Source organism: Acanthopagrus latus, chromosome 18 (genome assembly GCF_904848185.1).
Source record: "Acanthopagrus latus isolate v.2019 chromosome 18, fAcaLat1.1, whole genome shotgun sequence".
NCBI lineage: Eukaryota > Metazoa > Chordata > Actinopteri > Spariformes > Sparidae > Acanthopagrus > Acanthopagrus latus.
Genome location: NC_051056.1, coordinates 23,532,314 through 23,550,136, shown reverse-complemented (window position 1 = coordinate 23,550,136; position 17,823 = coordinate 23,532,314). Strand labels below are relative to the sequence as shown.

The 17,823-nt window shown below is 44.4% G+C and overlaps 1 protein-coding gene across 1 annotated transcript; it reads right to left on the bottom strand.

Annotated features, from left to right (window-relative positions):
- Positions 1–4,506: 4,506 nt before the first annotated feature.
- Positions 4,507–15,496, bottom strand: tgfb5 (transforming growth factor, beta 5). Its single transcript, XM_037078156.1, has 7 exons — positions 13,831–15,496; positions 11,733–11,896; positions 11,178–11,310; positions 10,974–11,084; positions 8,683–8,863; positions 8,100–8,253; positions 4,507–4,965 (listed from the first exon to the last, which is right to left on the bottom strand). Exons 1-7 carry the CDS (start codon positions 14,189–14,191, stop codon positions 4,807–4,809), a joined length of 1,263 nt encoding a protein of 420 aa, XP_036934051.1. The 5' UTR covers positions 14,192–15,496; the 3' UTR covers positions 4,507–4,806.
- Positions 15,497–17,823: the final 2,327 nt, after the last annotated feature.

Genomic DNA, 17,823 nt, shown 5'->3' with positions numbered 1-17,823 from the left:
ATGTGAAAAATTGGTTTTCATGCTGTCAATGCATGGTAGTCACTCCGGTGCATTTAGATAACTTCTTATCAGCATGATTTTTGACTTGCTAAAGAGTAAAAAAAAACCAAACATCGGCAAAAATACGACTTTGTGGTTGAATAATTCTTGAATGAAACGGTTTAAATTCTTGCAAATTAGTGACTTACAAACTTAAGACTGCATTCTTTCTTGAGCTACATGTTGCTTTTAATTTGAGCTTGTTCAGGGAACCCTGTGACATTATAGATGTGGAAAACTCTTCTTCATTTGACATCCCAGTTAGTTCAACTCAACACAGATTGACCTGCCGAGTGTCACTCTTGACCTTAACGCCAATCAGGCTGCCATGAATCTGAAGAGAAACCGTGGAAATGTCGCCCTCGTCCGTCTCAAGAGAGAACAGCCGGGGCCTCGTGTGGGTTTGGCCTCCCAGCTGTTTTGTCCCAGCAGGGCCTCAAGTGCAGCTGTGGTTCTTTGACTGCTCAAAGAATATGGCTTCAATAATGCTGAGGCCGCAGATCGGTATCTTCTGTTTACTCCCGTGTGTCATTACCGCTCTGCTGCTTGTGTAACTTTTTTTTATTTTATTTTGTGTTTACGGCGTCCTGTTGCCCCGAGAGCTGTATTTTCATTTAACTGTCAGAATTAAATGGGAGCAATTTCAACGTAGTCCTGACGAATGAAGTCTCGTCCAGACCTGTAATGTGAGTTATATTTGCCGCGGACCATAAGGTGCAGCTGCTTTCTGTCATCGTCAGACAGACAGACAGATTTATTTCTGTTTTTTCTTTTTTTTTTTTCTTTTTTACAGCCGTCATCAAAGGCTCTCTCTTACAGTTTGGGTCAGTTTGAGAAGAGTGAGTGTGTGAAGAGCCAGAGACATGAATCATGACACGTTCTGCTTTACGGAGGCGCTACAAGCCGGATGTGTGTGTGTGTGTGTTGCCTTCAGGGTGTATGTGAACACTCCCTCTCAGGGTCAAATACACGGACATGGTTTTTACGGAGGTGTGTGTGTGTGTGTGTGTGTGAGCGGGGGTCGATATCCACAGCAGACTTCCTCTCTTCCAAGGACAGTGGGACCTAGTGTGAGACAGACAAGGCGCTCTACCGTGGGATAAGTACAGGTTGGATATAGCAAGGGGTAGTTAAGTGGAAAAGACTAACAGATGCTGGGGCTAGTTTACTCAGGGGGAGGGAGCCTCACCACAGCTCGAGCACTAGCACCCCGACAAACACACACACACACACACACACACACACACACACACACACCAAGTGAGGCTGCATTCTCACTGCGGCTTAGAAAAAACAATTTTTACTGCGATGGCTGGAGAACAGTTTGTATCTCTTTAAGCTATTTTCACAGCAGAAGCAGCTCGGATAAAAACCCTTCTCGTCGGTAGAGACAGACGGATCACCAGCTGCGGAATTCAATTTAGGGACAGTAAAAAGGGACGTTTCACCAAAATTTACCAAACAAACAAACTCTAATGTACCTGTATGCGCTTCAGGCATACGTGAGTTTCTGTTCCCAGTTCCCAGTACAGTGGAGGTGAACTGAGTTTTGTCTGTGGTCCGTAAAGCACTGAAGTATCAGAGGTGGCAATAGTGCACACATTCAAGTTCAGATACTACTGTAAAAGAAGAAGTACTGATTTAACTTCTTCACTAAAGTAAAAGATAGAGAGTACATCCGTACAAAAAGTAAAACGTTTCCCCCTGTACGATTTGTCCGAGCTGTTCGTAAACACACCAGAACGACTGTTGATTGTTGAGTCTTGTTTCCAGGACTTCTGAAATCCTGGGTTGTGACTCAGACTCTCTGCAGATACAAGACACTAACGCACCTTTTCTCCCCGTTCGAGTCTCCCTCTCTGTCTGTTAACATCTTTACCGTCTTTCACGCCGCTTCGTCTCGGTTCATCTGTCGTGCATGATGATTCTCCTCAAACGCATTAAAACTAAAGAGTCTGTTTTGAAAACGTAAGGAGTAGAAAGTACAGATATGTGTGTTAAAATGTAGGCAGCAAAAGTTAAAAAAAAAAGTTAAGTACAGAGTTAAGTATAGTAAGGAAGTATTTATACATCATTATTTGGCATCTCTGTGAATAAAAATCCTTAAAAATCAGCTCTCCTGATTTGATTTGAGCAGTTTTTTGTGTTTTTACAACTGGCCCTTTAAGAATGACAAAAACCTCTCTGATGTTAAAGGTCCAGTGTGTAGGATTTCGTGGTTTACTAGTAGTGAGGTTGCAGATTGCAACCACCTTCCTTTTTTTTTTTTTGGAAAACTCCCCTCACCCGCTCCTTTTGAAGTGTGCTGGAGAACCAACGATGGCCCCTAAAAAAAAAAAAAAAAAAAAAATCACAGAGGGTTGTATTTTAAAACCGATGTTTGGTTCATCTGTTCCCTGTGTGGACGTGAAAGGCTCATTTTAAGAAAACAAAAATGCAACGATTCTTAGTTTTATGTAATTATACACGAGTTAAAACAGAGTTATGAGTGTTACATTCCATGTCTGCCAAAGGATCCTCTCAAATCCTGCATACTTGACCTTTAAGATGAAGATTAAAAAACAAAGTCAGTGAACAAGTGGCCAAAGAAACAGCGTCAGGTGAGTACAGGTGTCAGTTGGGTCCTGACAACAAAGAGGTCGACACAAACTCTGACGTTATGACCGAGTGATGATATCACTGTGTTGGCTTCGCTCCACTTTGCTCACCGGAACTGACCAATCACATTTCGCCTTGAAAGACGCACATGGGAGAAATGACCCTTTCAATCATGTGTTTATGAAAGGTGTCAATTTCGCCCCAAAACCGTGTGAAACCTGAGCGTTTTTGTCGCCTAAACCAGACAGCGACAGAAAACTGAAGGGAAACCAAAAATTACAAGTGAGTGTTCCCACTCAGCCAGATGTGTTGAGGCTGAAAATGATGTTCCTTGAAAATGACTAACATTAATTATTATGTTTCAGGGACGACGCCAACACGAGCTGCGAAGATGCGCCATCACAGCAGCGTGATTGGTACAATGACGGTTCTGGGAAAACATTAATTATGATGTTCTGGAAACAACATCAACATGGTGATATCACACGTAATTATAGTATTTAGATCTGTCCAACATGCTAAACTCACGGATTCAACAAAATATGTGATCGTTATCATTATCCAACAGAGTTTCGTGTGAGCAACGTCGACGATTTCATTACAAGAAAAAGAGTGAATGGAGGAAAACACTCCCAGAGCCCCGCCCACTCCCTCACCAGCCAATCAGAAACAAGCATTCCTTTACTACTCGAGTAAAACGCATGAAAACCACCAGATCTGTTAATACACGCACGGCCGGATGTTATTGAGACAATCTGGTGTTTGTCAGACTCTTCAACTAAAACTTTACTGCTGACCACATTTTCAGATCCTAACTCGCGCTCCGCCTGAAAACAGAATAAAATACATAAATCCACAGTCACGACCACAATAAAATTCACAATAAAAAAAAAAAAAAAAAGCCGGGGTAAAAAAAAAAAAAAAAAATGCTGTGCTATCACGCATGACCTCACCAGCCACACACACACACACACACACACACACACACACACACTCACTCACAAAACACACCCAGTTGCTCTCTGTCTCTTACAGACACACACATACTAACCACTGGCATACCAGAGAGCCTATATTTAAAATTCGCCCTGGGGATGTTTTTTATTTTCAGCATTTAGACATTCTATCAAAAGTGGTCAATGTGGATACTTGGGTGTAGAGAGAGTGTGTGTGTGTGTGCGTGTGTGTGTGTGAGAATCTGTGAGACTGATGGTGAGTCGAAAAAACAGGTACAACAAAATAAGGTCACGGCGTAGGAACAGGAATGAGTCGACAGCTTTTCAAAATAAGATGATGAATGCACATTCAGAAAATGAGCCATGAGAATGATTACTGAATGTTTGAGTCAGACCCAAATAGTTACAAATTTGCTAAGGCTGCAAAATACCACCTTCCAAACTTGTAGCCGTTCCAAATACAGCCCTATCATCCCACGTCTCATTTTCAAAGCCTCTCTTTTCTCTCCCTCTCTCCTCCCACCACAAATCCCAGAACCTCGAGCAGCACAGAGGGAGAGAGAGAGAGACAGAGGAGATGAGGGGGAGCGTTTAAATCTAGCGTTCCGTGAGTGGTCGGGTCGGTGTCTGGAAATCTTTCACATCCTGTTTACGCCGGGCAGATTTCAGCCCCGGGACCGCAGAGAGCTGGCACGGCCCTCAGCGTGGACACAGCTCCTCTCTCTCTTTTCTATCTGCCTCCCTCGCCCTGAAAGATCTCGAGTCTGCAAACCTTTCCACGCCGCCTCCCTCCCATCAACACCCTCAAACCTAAAGCAAACAAACACGCGACGTCTGGCTCGCTCCGCTTCGCCTGCGGCCCGCGGGGGTACGTCGAGGATCCTGATAAAAAAGAATCCTTTTTATGCAGAACGAAATGCGGCCACACAACACCCCCTTTAATATCCAGGTACAGGTTTAATACAGCTATGGTGTCATATTTACACTGTCCTATATCACACAGAAAGCTCCAGAGAATGAAGAGAAATGATCATGCCTGTAAAGAATGGGAGCAAAAATCCTGATACGTGTAAAAACATGACAGGTCAAGAGTCTGCTAAAGGTGACCAAACAGAAGATTAATGTCCTCTCGTCTTTATTTTCCCGCCTGTAGTTTTTGGTCCTGTGATCGTCCTCCTCCTCCTCTCTGCTTCGCTCACCTCTTCCTCTGAGCTCAGCGGCACTTGCAGGATTTGACGACCATGTTGGAGAGCTGCTCGACGCGAGGCGTGCGGCCTATGAAGTACATGATGGTGAGGGGCTCCAGGTCCTGAGGAACGCAGCAGGGCGTGGCGGAGGCCTCGGGGTTCAGCTTATTGTACAGCGGCAGGATCTGAACGAGGGACAGGGAAATAAACGAGTGTTGACCTTTTGGAAAACATCCAGGCTCTTTATGTGTACCTGTTTAACATGCACCTTTATGTTGTCATATCAAAATCCAAGTTTTTCTTCATGTAAAACCAAATGCGACGTGTGGTTACGAAGGCTTAAACCAACTCATGTCAGCCAAACATATCACAACATTCACCCATTCAGCGATCCTTAATATCTGGCAGCACAGAGCAAAGACTCATTAGTTAGCTAGCGAGCGGAAGCACGGTGCGTCTTGTTGGGTTGAGATATCAGGGTCACAGCCCGGCTCTCTAAAATGATCTGAAATAATCAGCTCCAGATTAATTTGCATTTGTCAACGTGCAAATCAAACTTTATGTCCATCCTGCCGTTCCCACTTCACTCAGAATACTGAAGCTAGAAAAGGCTCAAAAATGTGGTTTCCTTTAAGTTTTTATAGATCCAGAAAACATATTGTTTTTGTCTAACTCAGTTTCTTACTATGAATCATGAGGTTTTACATCAACACATTTTTTCACTTTAGTTTGCTTTAGTTTAGAGTCGTTTCAGTTATTGGTGTTTTGTCTTTGCTCTTCTCAGCAGTGTGAAGCGGCTCAGAGGGGAAAAGATGATGTCACAAAACAGTCGTTGGATTTGTTTGCTTGTGTTGCCGAGCTGCTTTTAAAGGGAAGTGATGGGAAATTTTGTTCGATGTCTGTCACCGTGTTTCCTTATTTCTCTTTCAAATACTTCGACATGAACTCCATCAAACTCCATCAAACTAAGCCTTTATCATCTTATCTAAATGTTCACAGGTCTCCTTAATAACCAAAACTATAAATGTATATTTTCATTTTGTGTATTCTATCTGCTCTTTATTTCAGCTTTGTGCGTGTTTTGATCGTGATTATTTCATGCTTGTCATTTCAGCTCCAGCAGAAAAATAATAACACTTTGTACGAACCCAACTGTGCAAATCAAATTGTTTAAAAGGCCACAGTGACATTTGTCGACAGCAGCGAAATGTCTTATTGTTGCAAAGAGTCGAAAGTCCTGCACGTCTGTGACACAACAAAGGGACGCGAAGGAAGAAAAATAAGACGGTTCTGTTCTGGCGGAGTAATCAGAGGCATCATGAGACAAACAGGCTGAGTTTCATAAGCCTATATGTTATACAGGCCACTGCGAGGTGTCAGCCCATTTATGACACTGGGGTTAACCAAGTGTAGCTAACTATGGTGTTTAGCAGCCACATACGGCGCACTTAAAGCTCATTTAAAGGCAAACGTCACCCACATTTCGACGTTTCTGTACATTGAAGTCACGCTGGCAGTCGAGTTGATCCGAGCCAGCTGTGTTTCGAGAAACTTCGATTACTGCGACGGTTCAGAGCTGCTTTTGTTTTGACGGGAGCAGATGTTTGTAACTGATCAGCCTCCATGTGACTTCTATTTATACGGTTTGGCTTGTCGCTGTCCTGTGGAGAAGTCTGCCACTGTTTCCATTTAAACTGTTCGGCAGAAGGATAAACAGGGCCATGAATCTGGAGATCACAGCAGAATAACATTTGGTAAACAAGAGCACATCTGCCTTTGTTTGACCGAACGAGAAAAAGGTTAAAGATGTACGAGCGCTTCAAAACAGATTTTATTGTTGCTGTTGTTGTGGCGGCGGCGTGTTTCAGAGACGGACACAAAAATAATCTCATGAATCTGTGAATAAACCTGACGTTGATGTCCGGACTCGAACACAAAGACGGCTGCAGTATTTTTATACCAGTGTCTCAATATATATAACATTTATTTTAGTCACAAGACCAAATCCAGATTTTCTTAATAAGCTTGTTGACCAAGCAAGTAGAACAACATACCGTCCCAGAAATAACTGAGATAAACAATGTTATTGTCATTTTAAGACCATTTTATGATGCTGACATTGTGATTCTATTAAAGCATCATAATGCAAGTGTGCCACTTAAAGAGCAATACAATCTGAATGAGAAACAAATGTTAAAATATCCTGAATAAATAAAACAAATCAAATAAAGCCACAATCAATTGAATGGACCACTGGGTTCTGTTAACAGACATTGCAATATTGAGGCCAGCAGAACTAACTAAAGTAACGCAGATATATCAATATGTACAATGTGATGAGATAAGACGCGTCTGATAGTTAAAGAATGTACTTACAGTGACTGGTCAACATGCAACAGCCATATTTTATTTTTGATGAAGTGATGACTAGAAAATGCATTTTGATTCCAGTTTTTGTGGTGTGACAGTTGCTTCAAAACGCAAAATGTCTGATAAATTTACGCCGCGCTGTTCTGGCGTTTTAGGAGCCCTGAGACTGTTGGAAACGCTGCTGGTCCTGTTTTAGTTTGAAAAACTTGTGTTGTGTATTAAAGTATAAGTTCACCCAAAAAGTAAAAATCTACTTATCCACTCCTTATCCTCCTCATAATGAAAAGCTGAAAAAGTTTTGTTCGCCTCGGAACATTTCTGGAGCTTCACAGCAGAACTGTGATGCAGCGTTCTCCTCAACAACTGATGTGGATGGAGGTTTTTGTTTGTTCAGAGTTGTTGAAAGAGCCTGAAGCACTCAGGAGGGTAATGAGTTCAAAAGCCTTTAATTCATCTTGGCTACTGAATCATAACAACAGTAAAACCATCATCAGTCCTGCCCAGATGAAGGCCTCGGGCGTGTTTTGACTGTTGTAAACGATTCTAGATGGGGATTTGTTTTAAAAAGAGAAAATGGCTCCTTGCAGTTCATCCGGTGTTATTCCAAATCGATTTGAAAAGATGTTATTTGCACCCCCAGATGCAGGGTTGAGCTCATGCACCAACTTCAGACGGGGTGTGAAGCTTGTGGACTACCAAACTTCACCAAAATTTCCTTCTGAGTGGGGGTGAGTAGAAAATGACTGAATCTTAATTTTCGTATCCTCCAGTGTGGACTGGTGACACGTTTGCTCTACAGTCGGGTCCTAACAGTCACTACGTGCTCTTCGCTGATTCGTCACGGCTCCAACACGTTGCCCTCTCGCCGTGGCGATCAATCAACATAACACAACGGCGTCACCTCGCCCTGGTTGCTAAACATCCCACATGAACAGCTGACCCGACTCACCATGTTATAGTGGTTGTTGGCACTCCAGAGGTACGGACAGCTACCGGCGCAGAAGTTGGCTTTGTAACCTTTGGGCTCGTGGATCCATTTCCAGTTGAGGTCCCTCCTGAAGTCGATGTAGAGCGAGCGCAGGCAGCAGCCCTGGTCTGAGCCACTGAGACACAACATACACACAGAAATATTCAAACTCCCATCCTGCTTGTTCACCGTCTGGGGCAAGAGCCCAAAGCCGGGTCATGGGAAAATGACAACGGGTCACCATTGAAGACGCAGCCATCACAAGGTAATGACTGTGCGAGGCTGCCAGAGTTTTCCCCTGCAGCGTGAGGTAGTCTAAATAAAACACTGCACGCCTGTTGGCCGGCAGTCTAAACACAGGGTCAATACTGTTTGTTTTGCCACACAATAGTCTGCAGAAGTGAGTTTTGGGTCAGGAGGAAAAAAAACACCACAACCAGATTTCAGAGTTATGAAACTACAAATCCTGGAAGAATGTGAGCGCTGTCAGTCCGTCACACAGAACCACACACACACACACACACACACACACACACACACACACATGCAGCTGTCGGCGGCCTACCGGGAGCAGGTTGTGGTGTCTGTGGCGGCCGCCCTCTTCTTGCGGTTCTTCTTCGCCGGGTTGTCGACTCTGTCGCTGGGCAGCACGGTGAGGATGAGGTGTGGCGTCTTGGTGCTGAAATCGGCCTGACCTTTGACCTGCCCGGGCTTTCTTATCTGACGAAGCTTCTCGTCATCCACACCTACGAGGAGAAGTTAAAGAGTTAATAACGCAGGCGGGGGTCGGGACCCGCAGAAGGAAACTTACTCTCCCGACCACATTATGTTTATGTTTTCAGACATTTCTCTTTTGTTTTTTTCTTTTCTATGGTGAAATACTGGAAAGTTTTCCCTCTTCGGGCTTGTAAAAATGTTTTCAGATGAAACAATCAGAGGGGAAACATCACTCACAGCTGAGGATATATGCGGCCCGTGATGAGGAGTAAACACTGCTTTGTTCTGAAGGGTCACAGGCGGTACAGACTCGGGGGGGACTGGAGTTTATGCCTTTGAATTCGCACAGTTTGAATGCCAGAAGAATGTGCTGTTTCATTTAGAGTCGGGCTGGGGGGAAAAAAAATCCACTCTTAGATGCTTCGCAGTTCTCTCTTTAAAGATTATGTCTGCTGTGGAGAGTCAGTGATCGGAAATTTAAACACCCGATTCAACAAGGACTTGACTGTCTGTATCTGAGTATTCGTGGCCTATAGACGCGCAGGAGCTCAAAACAAGCCCCTGCTTGTCTTCACATCGGTATCAAAAGTTTTTTCCGAGAAGTGAAAAAAAAAAAAAAACTGACTTGGCTGAGTCGAGTGTAAATCCTGAGGAAAGTGCCGTAATTTAGGGCCTAAATGAAGCAACGCAGACAGACTGACGTTCAGTAGTTTCACAGTGTGAACGAACAGATTCCCCATTATTCCTGCGGGATGGTGAGTAAGTGATTCATTAATCATGTTGGAGGCGCCTCACCGTTGAGTCTCCGCTTCACGTTCACATTTTGTGACCTGCAGGATTATTCCTGCGCTGATAAATCTCCCGCAAGTGCTTTTAATGCCCTTCCACTGACATTTACAGCACACCTGTCAAATCTATCATCTCTGTGGCCATCGAGATAAAACCGAGGCTGACTGCACGTCTGGTTCATCAGATCTTCGGTGCACCGGCTGTTATGTTTATTTATTTAAACGTGAGCTCAACAGCTAATTTTCGCATGTAGTCTCAACCAAACGAATGCTGCTTGCTGGCCACAAACAACCAACATCTCCAGAAACGTCCTGCAGGAGTCTGAAATCACCTCTTTCAGGCTGAAACAAATATTGCGGTCTTTCCCTGAACGTCTCGATAGCTGAATTTCCACCAAAAGAACTTCCACAGGGACTAAGAAACCTTTACAGGAACATAAATGCGTTTCCTGCACAGGGACCGGAGTCTAAATTAAGTTCTGAGGACATTATTTTACACCCCTTTAAAGGCGTAGAACCACAGGTACAGGAACTTTGGACATGGACAGCGCTGAGCGTTTCTGATTGGTCTGATTGGTGCTTGGTGCTTTTTATTTCTGCCATGACATTATTCCTCTGCAAACTTTGCCTGATCTTCGTTGGTGGAAACACAGACGACAACAGTTTAAAAGAACCACTCAGTTCTTTAAAAAAAAAAAAAAAAGAAATACCCCCTGGGACTAAAAGGTTCCAGTTGGAAACACAACTATAAACCATATCTTTGACATGAAACAGCTTGTCTGGAACAGCAGGTTCAACTCAGCGTTTCTCTTTAAGAGGTGTGAAAAGTTTCCCTTGAGTCAAAGTATGAATACAGTTTAGGATTCTGTGTCACTGGGGGGGTTTAACACTTGGCCGACATGATAATGACAATCAGCCCCACATGAAAACCACAGACGGCTGAAGTGAATAACTATGATCATCTTGTCGCAACACAATGTCCTGCTGGGAAACTTTGGTTCGCTGGGATTCATGTGGACGCCTCTTGACACGTACCATCGAGTTCGATCCATGGAGGCCTGGCCGTGGATCAGATTTTGCTCTGACCCATCCAAGCCACGAACGCAGGACCTCTGGCGGCGTCGTCTGGTGTCTGGCACCACAATCGGATTACTCAATCGGATTGGGACGCCTTGAGCTCCTTGTCACGTTCCTCGAGCCGTTCCTGAGCGGGTTTTCGTGGCGTGACAGGGCTCATTGTCCTGCTGGAGGGGCGCCACTGGGTTTCTCAGCGGATCATTCCATTATAATGAGATGATCACAGTTATTCACTCGACCCGTCGGAGGTTTTTAACATTAAACTGTGACAAACCTGCAAAAAGCGCCTCCAGCTCCTCGCTCTTGTTGGGAACAATGTTGTTGGTGGACGGGACGAAGGTGCAGCAGGGACAGTGGACGCCCAGCTTCAGGCCGAGGTTATTCTCTGATCGGTGGAAGGGGAGACAGAGAAAGACATCAGGTGAGGACGGTGAAGTTCAGAGCCACTGTTAACGGCTCGTCTGGTGCTGACGCTGACCTGGATCGGACACCCAGTCCTTAATGGTTTCGGTGACCTCCACGGAGATCCAGGCTCCCTTCGCCTTCGGCTGCACGGTGCGGGAGTCGATGTAGCGTTGGGTGGAGGTGCTCTCTTCATCTGGCTTCAGCAGCTGACGCAGCACACAGAGACACGAGACAGGGTGGAAGTTAATGTCTTCATCTTGCTTCATTTTTATATATAAACACACGAATGGATCATCATCAGCGACATAAAGTATGTTAACTCAGTTTCCTCGGGCGAACATTTTTCTCTTAGATGTGTGAAATGTCTCCTTCATGCCAAAACATAAATATACTTTAATTAGAGCAGATTTAAAGTCGGAACAGTCGTGTTGGCCTGACGCCCAAAAACAAGAAAGAAGAAACAGCTCCTGGGTCGACTTCTTTTTATAATGAAATGGAAATAAAAGGGGGGCTGGGAGTGACTTCATCATAATCTGCGGGATTAAATGGATTATATCTGTGGTTATGTGCTTGTTTGGTGGTTCTGCTGCAGCCCTGTTGGTCTTCGAGTCGTCTCGCGGTCCTTTACCTGATAGATCTCCACTCTCTGCTCCGAGGCCCGGGCCAGCGGGTTGGGAGCTCTGAAGATCCTGAACTCAGCCTTGACCAGCGTGCTGTTGGTCAGGTCCACTCCGCTGACGTCAAAGTGGACGACTCTGTAGTGCGGGTCAGGGGCGGCCGGCTGAACCGCATCTGGACGAGGGAAACACGCAAAAAGGATGACTAATGATCTGACAACATCTCACGCAGGCTTTGACGATGTCGTATTTATACCGCTGGTTAAAACAGCGCTGTGATGCATTGTCTCGGACATAATTACTGCTGATGAGTGTCTCGGAGCTAAATTACAGGTTTGAGCTCAGTGAGTAAATGTGTCTGGTCTTATGTTTAATATATGTATGAAACATCACCTCCCAGCTAGACAGATGTGTAATTATGCACCACGTAGTAACCAGCGACATTAATCTAAAACTCTCCTAAATAAAGTCCATCAACTTTAGTTCCTTTGTGTGAGAGCTGCCCGAGACCAACCACAGCTGGCTGCTCCCAGCGAATCACAGAATCGACTGCCTTGCTCAAGGGCTCGTCCACAGATAAGAAGCTGAAGAAGCTGTTGGGACTCGACTTTCTCCACCTCCGCCTCGTTTGCCCAAACTTGTGTTTTATAGGGCGTGCAGACTGGCAGTAGTAGCTCCCAGCAGTAACACGGCGCTTTTTACATTTTTTTCAGAAATGCTTGAGAAAGCAGCGGTTCGATGCTGAAACACGTGCACTTCAACCAAAATGATTTGTTTTTTTTAATTGAATTCTACAGAAGGAGCAAAACTGAGACACCACAGAATGATATCAAAGCTTAAATCCTGAAAAAAGATAGAAAGAAAAAACAATAAAGAGCAGCATTTTGTCACTATGTTATTTATGTAAATACCATAATTAAAATTAATTCTGAGGTATTTTTGAGTTTCCATTTTGTGAAACTCAAACCTCAATTTCTGAGGAAAATATTCTTATTTTTCTCCATGTATTGCCTCTGACTGCTTGAGGTATTATTCACCCTCCAGAAACAACCTATCAACACTTATCGATCTAATGAAACATGGTGCTTTGTTACAGACTGAACTCACTGCTGTATATAAAGAAGTCTGAAGACCCACGAGGGCTGCAGTGACTCTGTGTTCAGGGTAAACAGTGAAATAAAAATAGACATTTATAATACAATACAAACAATATTTTCTTATCTATATTATTAAATAGCACCATATTAGTGTTATTAAAAAAATCACATTTTAAGTTTTATATGAAGTTTCATGTCTGTCAGGAGTTCATATGTTGTGAAATTATAATAAACCTTCTGTTTTCATTATGTCAGCAGCCAATATAACTGATTATTATTACTATTTTAACTGTTTAATAGCATGAAACTGTGATGTTTTATGAGTTTGTCATCTACTGTGAAAATCCTCATACCAGTTGCAACGCTACAAGAATTGCTGACAGAATAATAGATGCCACATAAAACCTGAGTGACAGTTTGAATGCAGTAAATGAGCTTTTTGCTTATTTATACTTAAAGTGGCTCCGACTGCTGATTTCTGTATCTGTGAGGGATCTCAAACCTTAAAAGAATTTGGGAGCCGTCATTTGATGTGAGATGGAAACTTTCCACACTGATCTCTGAGGACCCGGACCACACACTGAGGACCCGTCAGACATCCAGTGATGAAATGTAACTGCGAACATTTATTCAACGACTTTGGAGACAAATGACGTCTCTGTTTCTCCACTACATTCATTTGATATCTTCAGTTACTAGTAACTTTACAGACAGGAGTCACTATCCGGGATATTGCAGTGTTTCACCTTAATTCTGTGAATATCTGAACTTTTATTTTGTGTTTTGTGAAATTTTTTGGTCATTTGACTTTTACTGCACATCAATGCAGATGCAAATTCTGAGTAGTTTACATGTAAATCTACCATTTTGACTCTTAATTACATTTAGTATCAGACACTTTGAGACTTTTACCCGAGTGCTCTGTGTATGTGTGACCTCCCGTCTCACCGAACTCATTTTCTGACAGATATCTGGACTCAGGTGTGGCCTGTGGGTCCTCGGCTGTACTCACTGGTGTGTGTGCGGGGCGGCAGCATGTCGATCCTCTGAACCTCTTTGGCGTAATAATCCTCCTCGCTGCTCTCGCGCTCGCACGCGGACTCGGCGAGACGCGCGCGCTCCTTCAGCAGCTCCCGCGTGCTGTTGTAGAGCAGCATGACCTCCGGCGGCACCGAACCGGCCGGCGGGTCGTCGTCCTCGTCCGGCGGGCTGCGGATGCGGAGCTTGCTGAGGATCTGGCCGCGGACCGCCTCGATGCGCCGGGACTTCTGCCGGTCCAGGTTGATGGACTGACACGTGTTGATGCCCTCCACCAGCAGCACACCGGAGGACCGGAGCAGCAGCAGCAGAAGCGCCAGGCGGGGGAGCCACATCGTCCGACAACAGAGATACTCCCCCCCAAAAAAATCAGCTGAGACTGTGAGATCACTGAGGTGGACTGGAACTAAAGCAGAGGCTCAGAAACACGCATGAAGAAGTGCGTGCGTAAAACTGTAAAATCTGACGGTTCAGCTGTCTCCAAAACCTGCTTAAAAATAATAAAAGAGCCAAGAAATCCCAATATCCAGTTCTAACAGGCTATTTTGGTCAAACCACTTTCTGTGGAAAAGGAAAACCACATCTGCTGACTTTACTTTTATCCTTCTAAAGCAATTATGTAACATTGTTCATACATGCGCCTGCACCAGACACACTGAGACGCGCTGTCATTTAGTCTGAACAGTCTAAATGTAACTTATTAAATCTTTATCTTTTCTATTTATAGGGAAAAAAAGAGCAATATTTGACAATCTGTGACTACACGCCAAACTCCACTCAAAAAAACTCAAATTTTAGTGATTGGAAAATTGGCTCACGCCTTAATTCCAATCCGGTGCGCTCAAAGGCTCCGTTGTTGTGCCGTGCCGTGCCGTGCCGTGCCGTGCCGTGCCGGTGCGCGCTTTCAGCGTCAAAAAGGTGAAGATATTACATAACAGTCTGACCGATAGGCTGGAGTTCTATCCGTCTCTGTTTCCCGTCGTCCATCCTCGGATAATTCAACAGCTTGCAGGAGAGAGAGAAAAAAAGAGTCCTCACAGGAGCTCAGCCCATGTCGCAAATCCTCCTCACAAATAAACCTGAGCCGCTCACTTCATCTGCAGCAGCATGGTTCCTCTGACTTCACCTCCGAAAGACCCATCTGTGGAGCAAAAACACGGCCCATACCCGCTTCCAGGAAATCAAGTTACAGCTTTAAAAAAAAAATATATATATATATACTCAGTGAGATCCTCCCATTCCCTGTTATAGGTAAACAGAGCGCAGCCTGCAGTAAAAACGTAGGAAAAGCTGTTGATTTATGTTGGAAAAACCAAGGTGGGCCTGTTAATCCCCCTCATACAAACATCAAAACACGGAAAAAGTCAAGACGACGAAAAAGGGAAAAGAAAAAAAGAAAAAAAAAGACGTGACGCAGAAAAATATATGAAAGAAGTCCTTGTGCTGGGAATTTAAGAAAAAAGAGAGAAAAAAAAATAACTGACAGGAAACTTTACAGTGAACCACAGATCCTCGTCGGCTTACAGGAGCTCCAGCCTGATGTGAGCTGGGCTGAAAACACTGAGACCTGCTGCAAGCTGTGCCTCCATTATTCTGCAGAACCTCTGTGAGAGAGGCACCGAGCCCCAGACAGCAGCAGCAGCAGGAGGAGGAGGAGGAGGAGGAGGGACTGGATGTGAGAGAGCTGGTGGTGGCGGTGGTGGTGGTGGGGCGGGCTGCCACCAAAGTGAAGCGAGTGTGTGATTATGTAGGCAACAGCCATCTTCCTCTCACCATAGTGCACACACACACACACACACACACACACACACACACACACACACACACACACTTTGCAATTTCTCCTCTCCACAAAAATGCCCCTGCACCATCTCTCTTCTGCAGGTAAACACTTCTGAGGCCGTGTCAGACCTTAAAGGAGCAGTTCCACATTTTTTATTTTATTTTATTTTTTTGGTAAAATGTGCCTGGTGACAGAATTAGATCAGAAGATTGATCGCAGATGTTTTTTGTGAGACGCTGGATTCCTCATAGTGACACAAACACTTCATTATATTTCATGTGGCTCTCAGGCATTTTTTTCTTCCCCACACTTAGCGCCACAAGATTAACTTGCATCAACACCGGGAACAGGAGGAAACCAGCCAGGCTCTGTCCAAAAGTGACGCTCGTTAATTAACTTGCTTTGTCTCATTTGTTTAAAAGGTCCAATTTATAAGAAAGTTGATTTTTTCTTTTCAGTCTCGCTCCCATCCCGTCTAATGATGACACTTTGGGATGGTGGCCGATCCAACCTACAATCCCAAAGTGCCGTAATTTCACCAGTTGAGGTCCAGAACTGATATAACTGATGATACAGTCGCTCCTCCAGTTGGTCTTCAGATCTAACTCATGCCCTGCCAGTATTCCTCATAAAACACAAATTGGTTGAACCATTGTGGTTTGGCTGCAGGCACGAAGCTCCATCATGTGATCTCACAAATTCAGCTGCCTCCCACTGTTAGCATGATGTGCTGGACAATATCTTGGCGAGGACTGACGACGCAAGTTGAGACTCCGGGAAGTTAACTGGTCCCAGCCAAGAAACAGTCTGGTGAGGACTTTCAATGGGAATGAGACTGTCGACGGTGCGGTGACCATCTCAGAGGAAATATCAGTCGCACCTGTCGATCTTAAGGTGCAAAAGTTGCACACCGTAGTGAATACCGTAGATCAGGAAACTTACATGGTGTGGTAACGGACAATTTTTATACCACGGTATCCTGCTGCAACCTTTAGTCTGGCACTGCAGACCATCGATTTTATTACAAACTAAACAAATGAGAGAAAACATGTTAATCACTGAGCTCCAGAGGTGCTGTGAGGTGGATTTTGGTACATTTAGACAGAGCCAGGCTCTCCGTCTCTTTTTTTTCCGGTCTTTAGCGAGACTAAGCCAGCAGACGAGAGTGGCAACAATCTGCGCCAGAGAGCCAGGAGGCAAATTTCCCAAAATGTCAAATCTAATCTTTAAATATCAAAAAGGAAAGAGTGGAGGATGACGAAACGAGACGCATTAGTTCCTTCCAGACATTTCAAAATGCGGCTTTAGCGAGGATCTCAGTGTAATTTTCATCTTAAGCCTCATCCATGCTGATATCTGAAGGCTTATCCTAATTTCATTAAATCACTCCGGAGCCCGTCCTGCTTTATGTTTATCTTTTCGAGCTTTTCAATCGAGGCCCTTTTCTTTCCTCTCTGTTCCTCTCTGGTCTCATTGTTAATTACAGCTCAGGACTTGGAGAGGACTGTTAATCTGTCAGGGGTGGCTTTTATTGCTGCTCTGCTGCCATCCCATTATACCGTTATTATAGTTGCGGGTGCAGGCCTGTAATTGCTGTAAGTAGAAGGGAAAGGTAGGAGCGACTCAGGCAGCCTCGAGGCTTCTGGTCAGGGCAAACCCCCCCCCTCCTCCATCATCATCATCATCATCATCATCATCATCATCGTCTGTCCTGGCAAGGTTTCTAAAAATGATAACACCGCCTGCGAACAAACAGCCTCCTGTTCCAACTTGACTGCTGCTGCACCGTCTTAGACAGAATCCAGAAGTGGATGGAAACATAATTTGTGGATTTCAACTTTTTTCTTTTGGCAATCCCAAAGATAAAACGAAGACTCACTGTGGGGTATGTGCAGTCTCAGGTGGGGTGAAGTGTCTGAGTGTGTGTGTGCTGAAATGTGTGGCATATATATATAAAAAAAAAATACTTCCTCAAAAACAACTTCTAGCCTGCCTCCTTTTTTCTGCCTCTTTTCCTCAAAGCCAAATATAGACAAGCCACTGCCACGTCATCTGGCCCTCAGCACTTTGTCAAACCCTGAGAGAGGGCGAGATGGGGTTCAGAGCCTGCCTCCCGCTCGTATTTCAGCATGTCTGTAATAAAATTTAATCCATATTTTCCACAAAAACCTAAAAGAGTTTTGG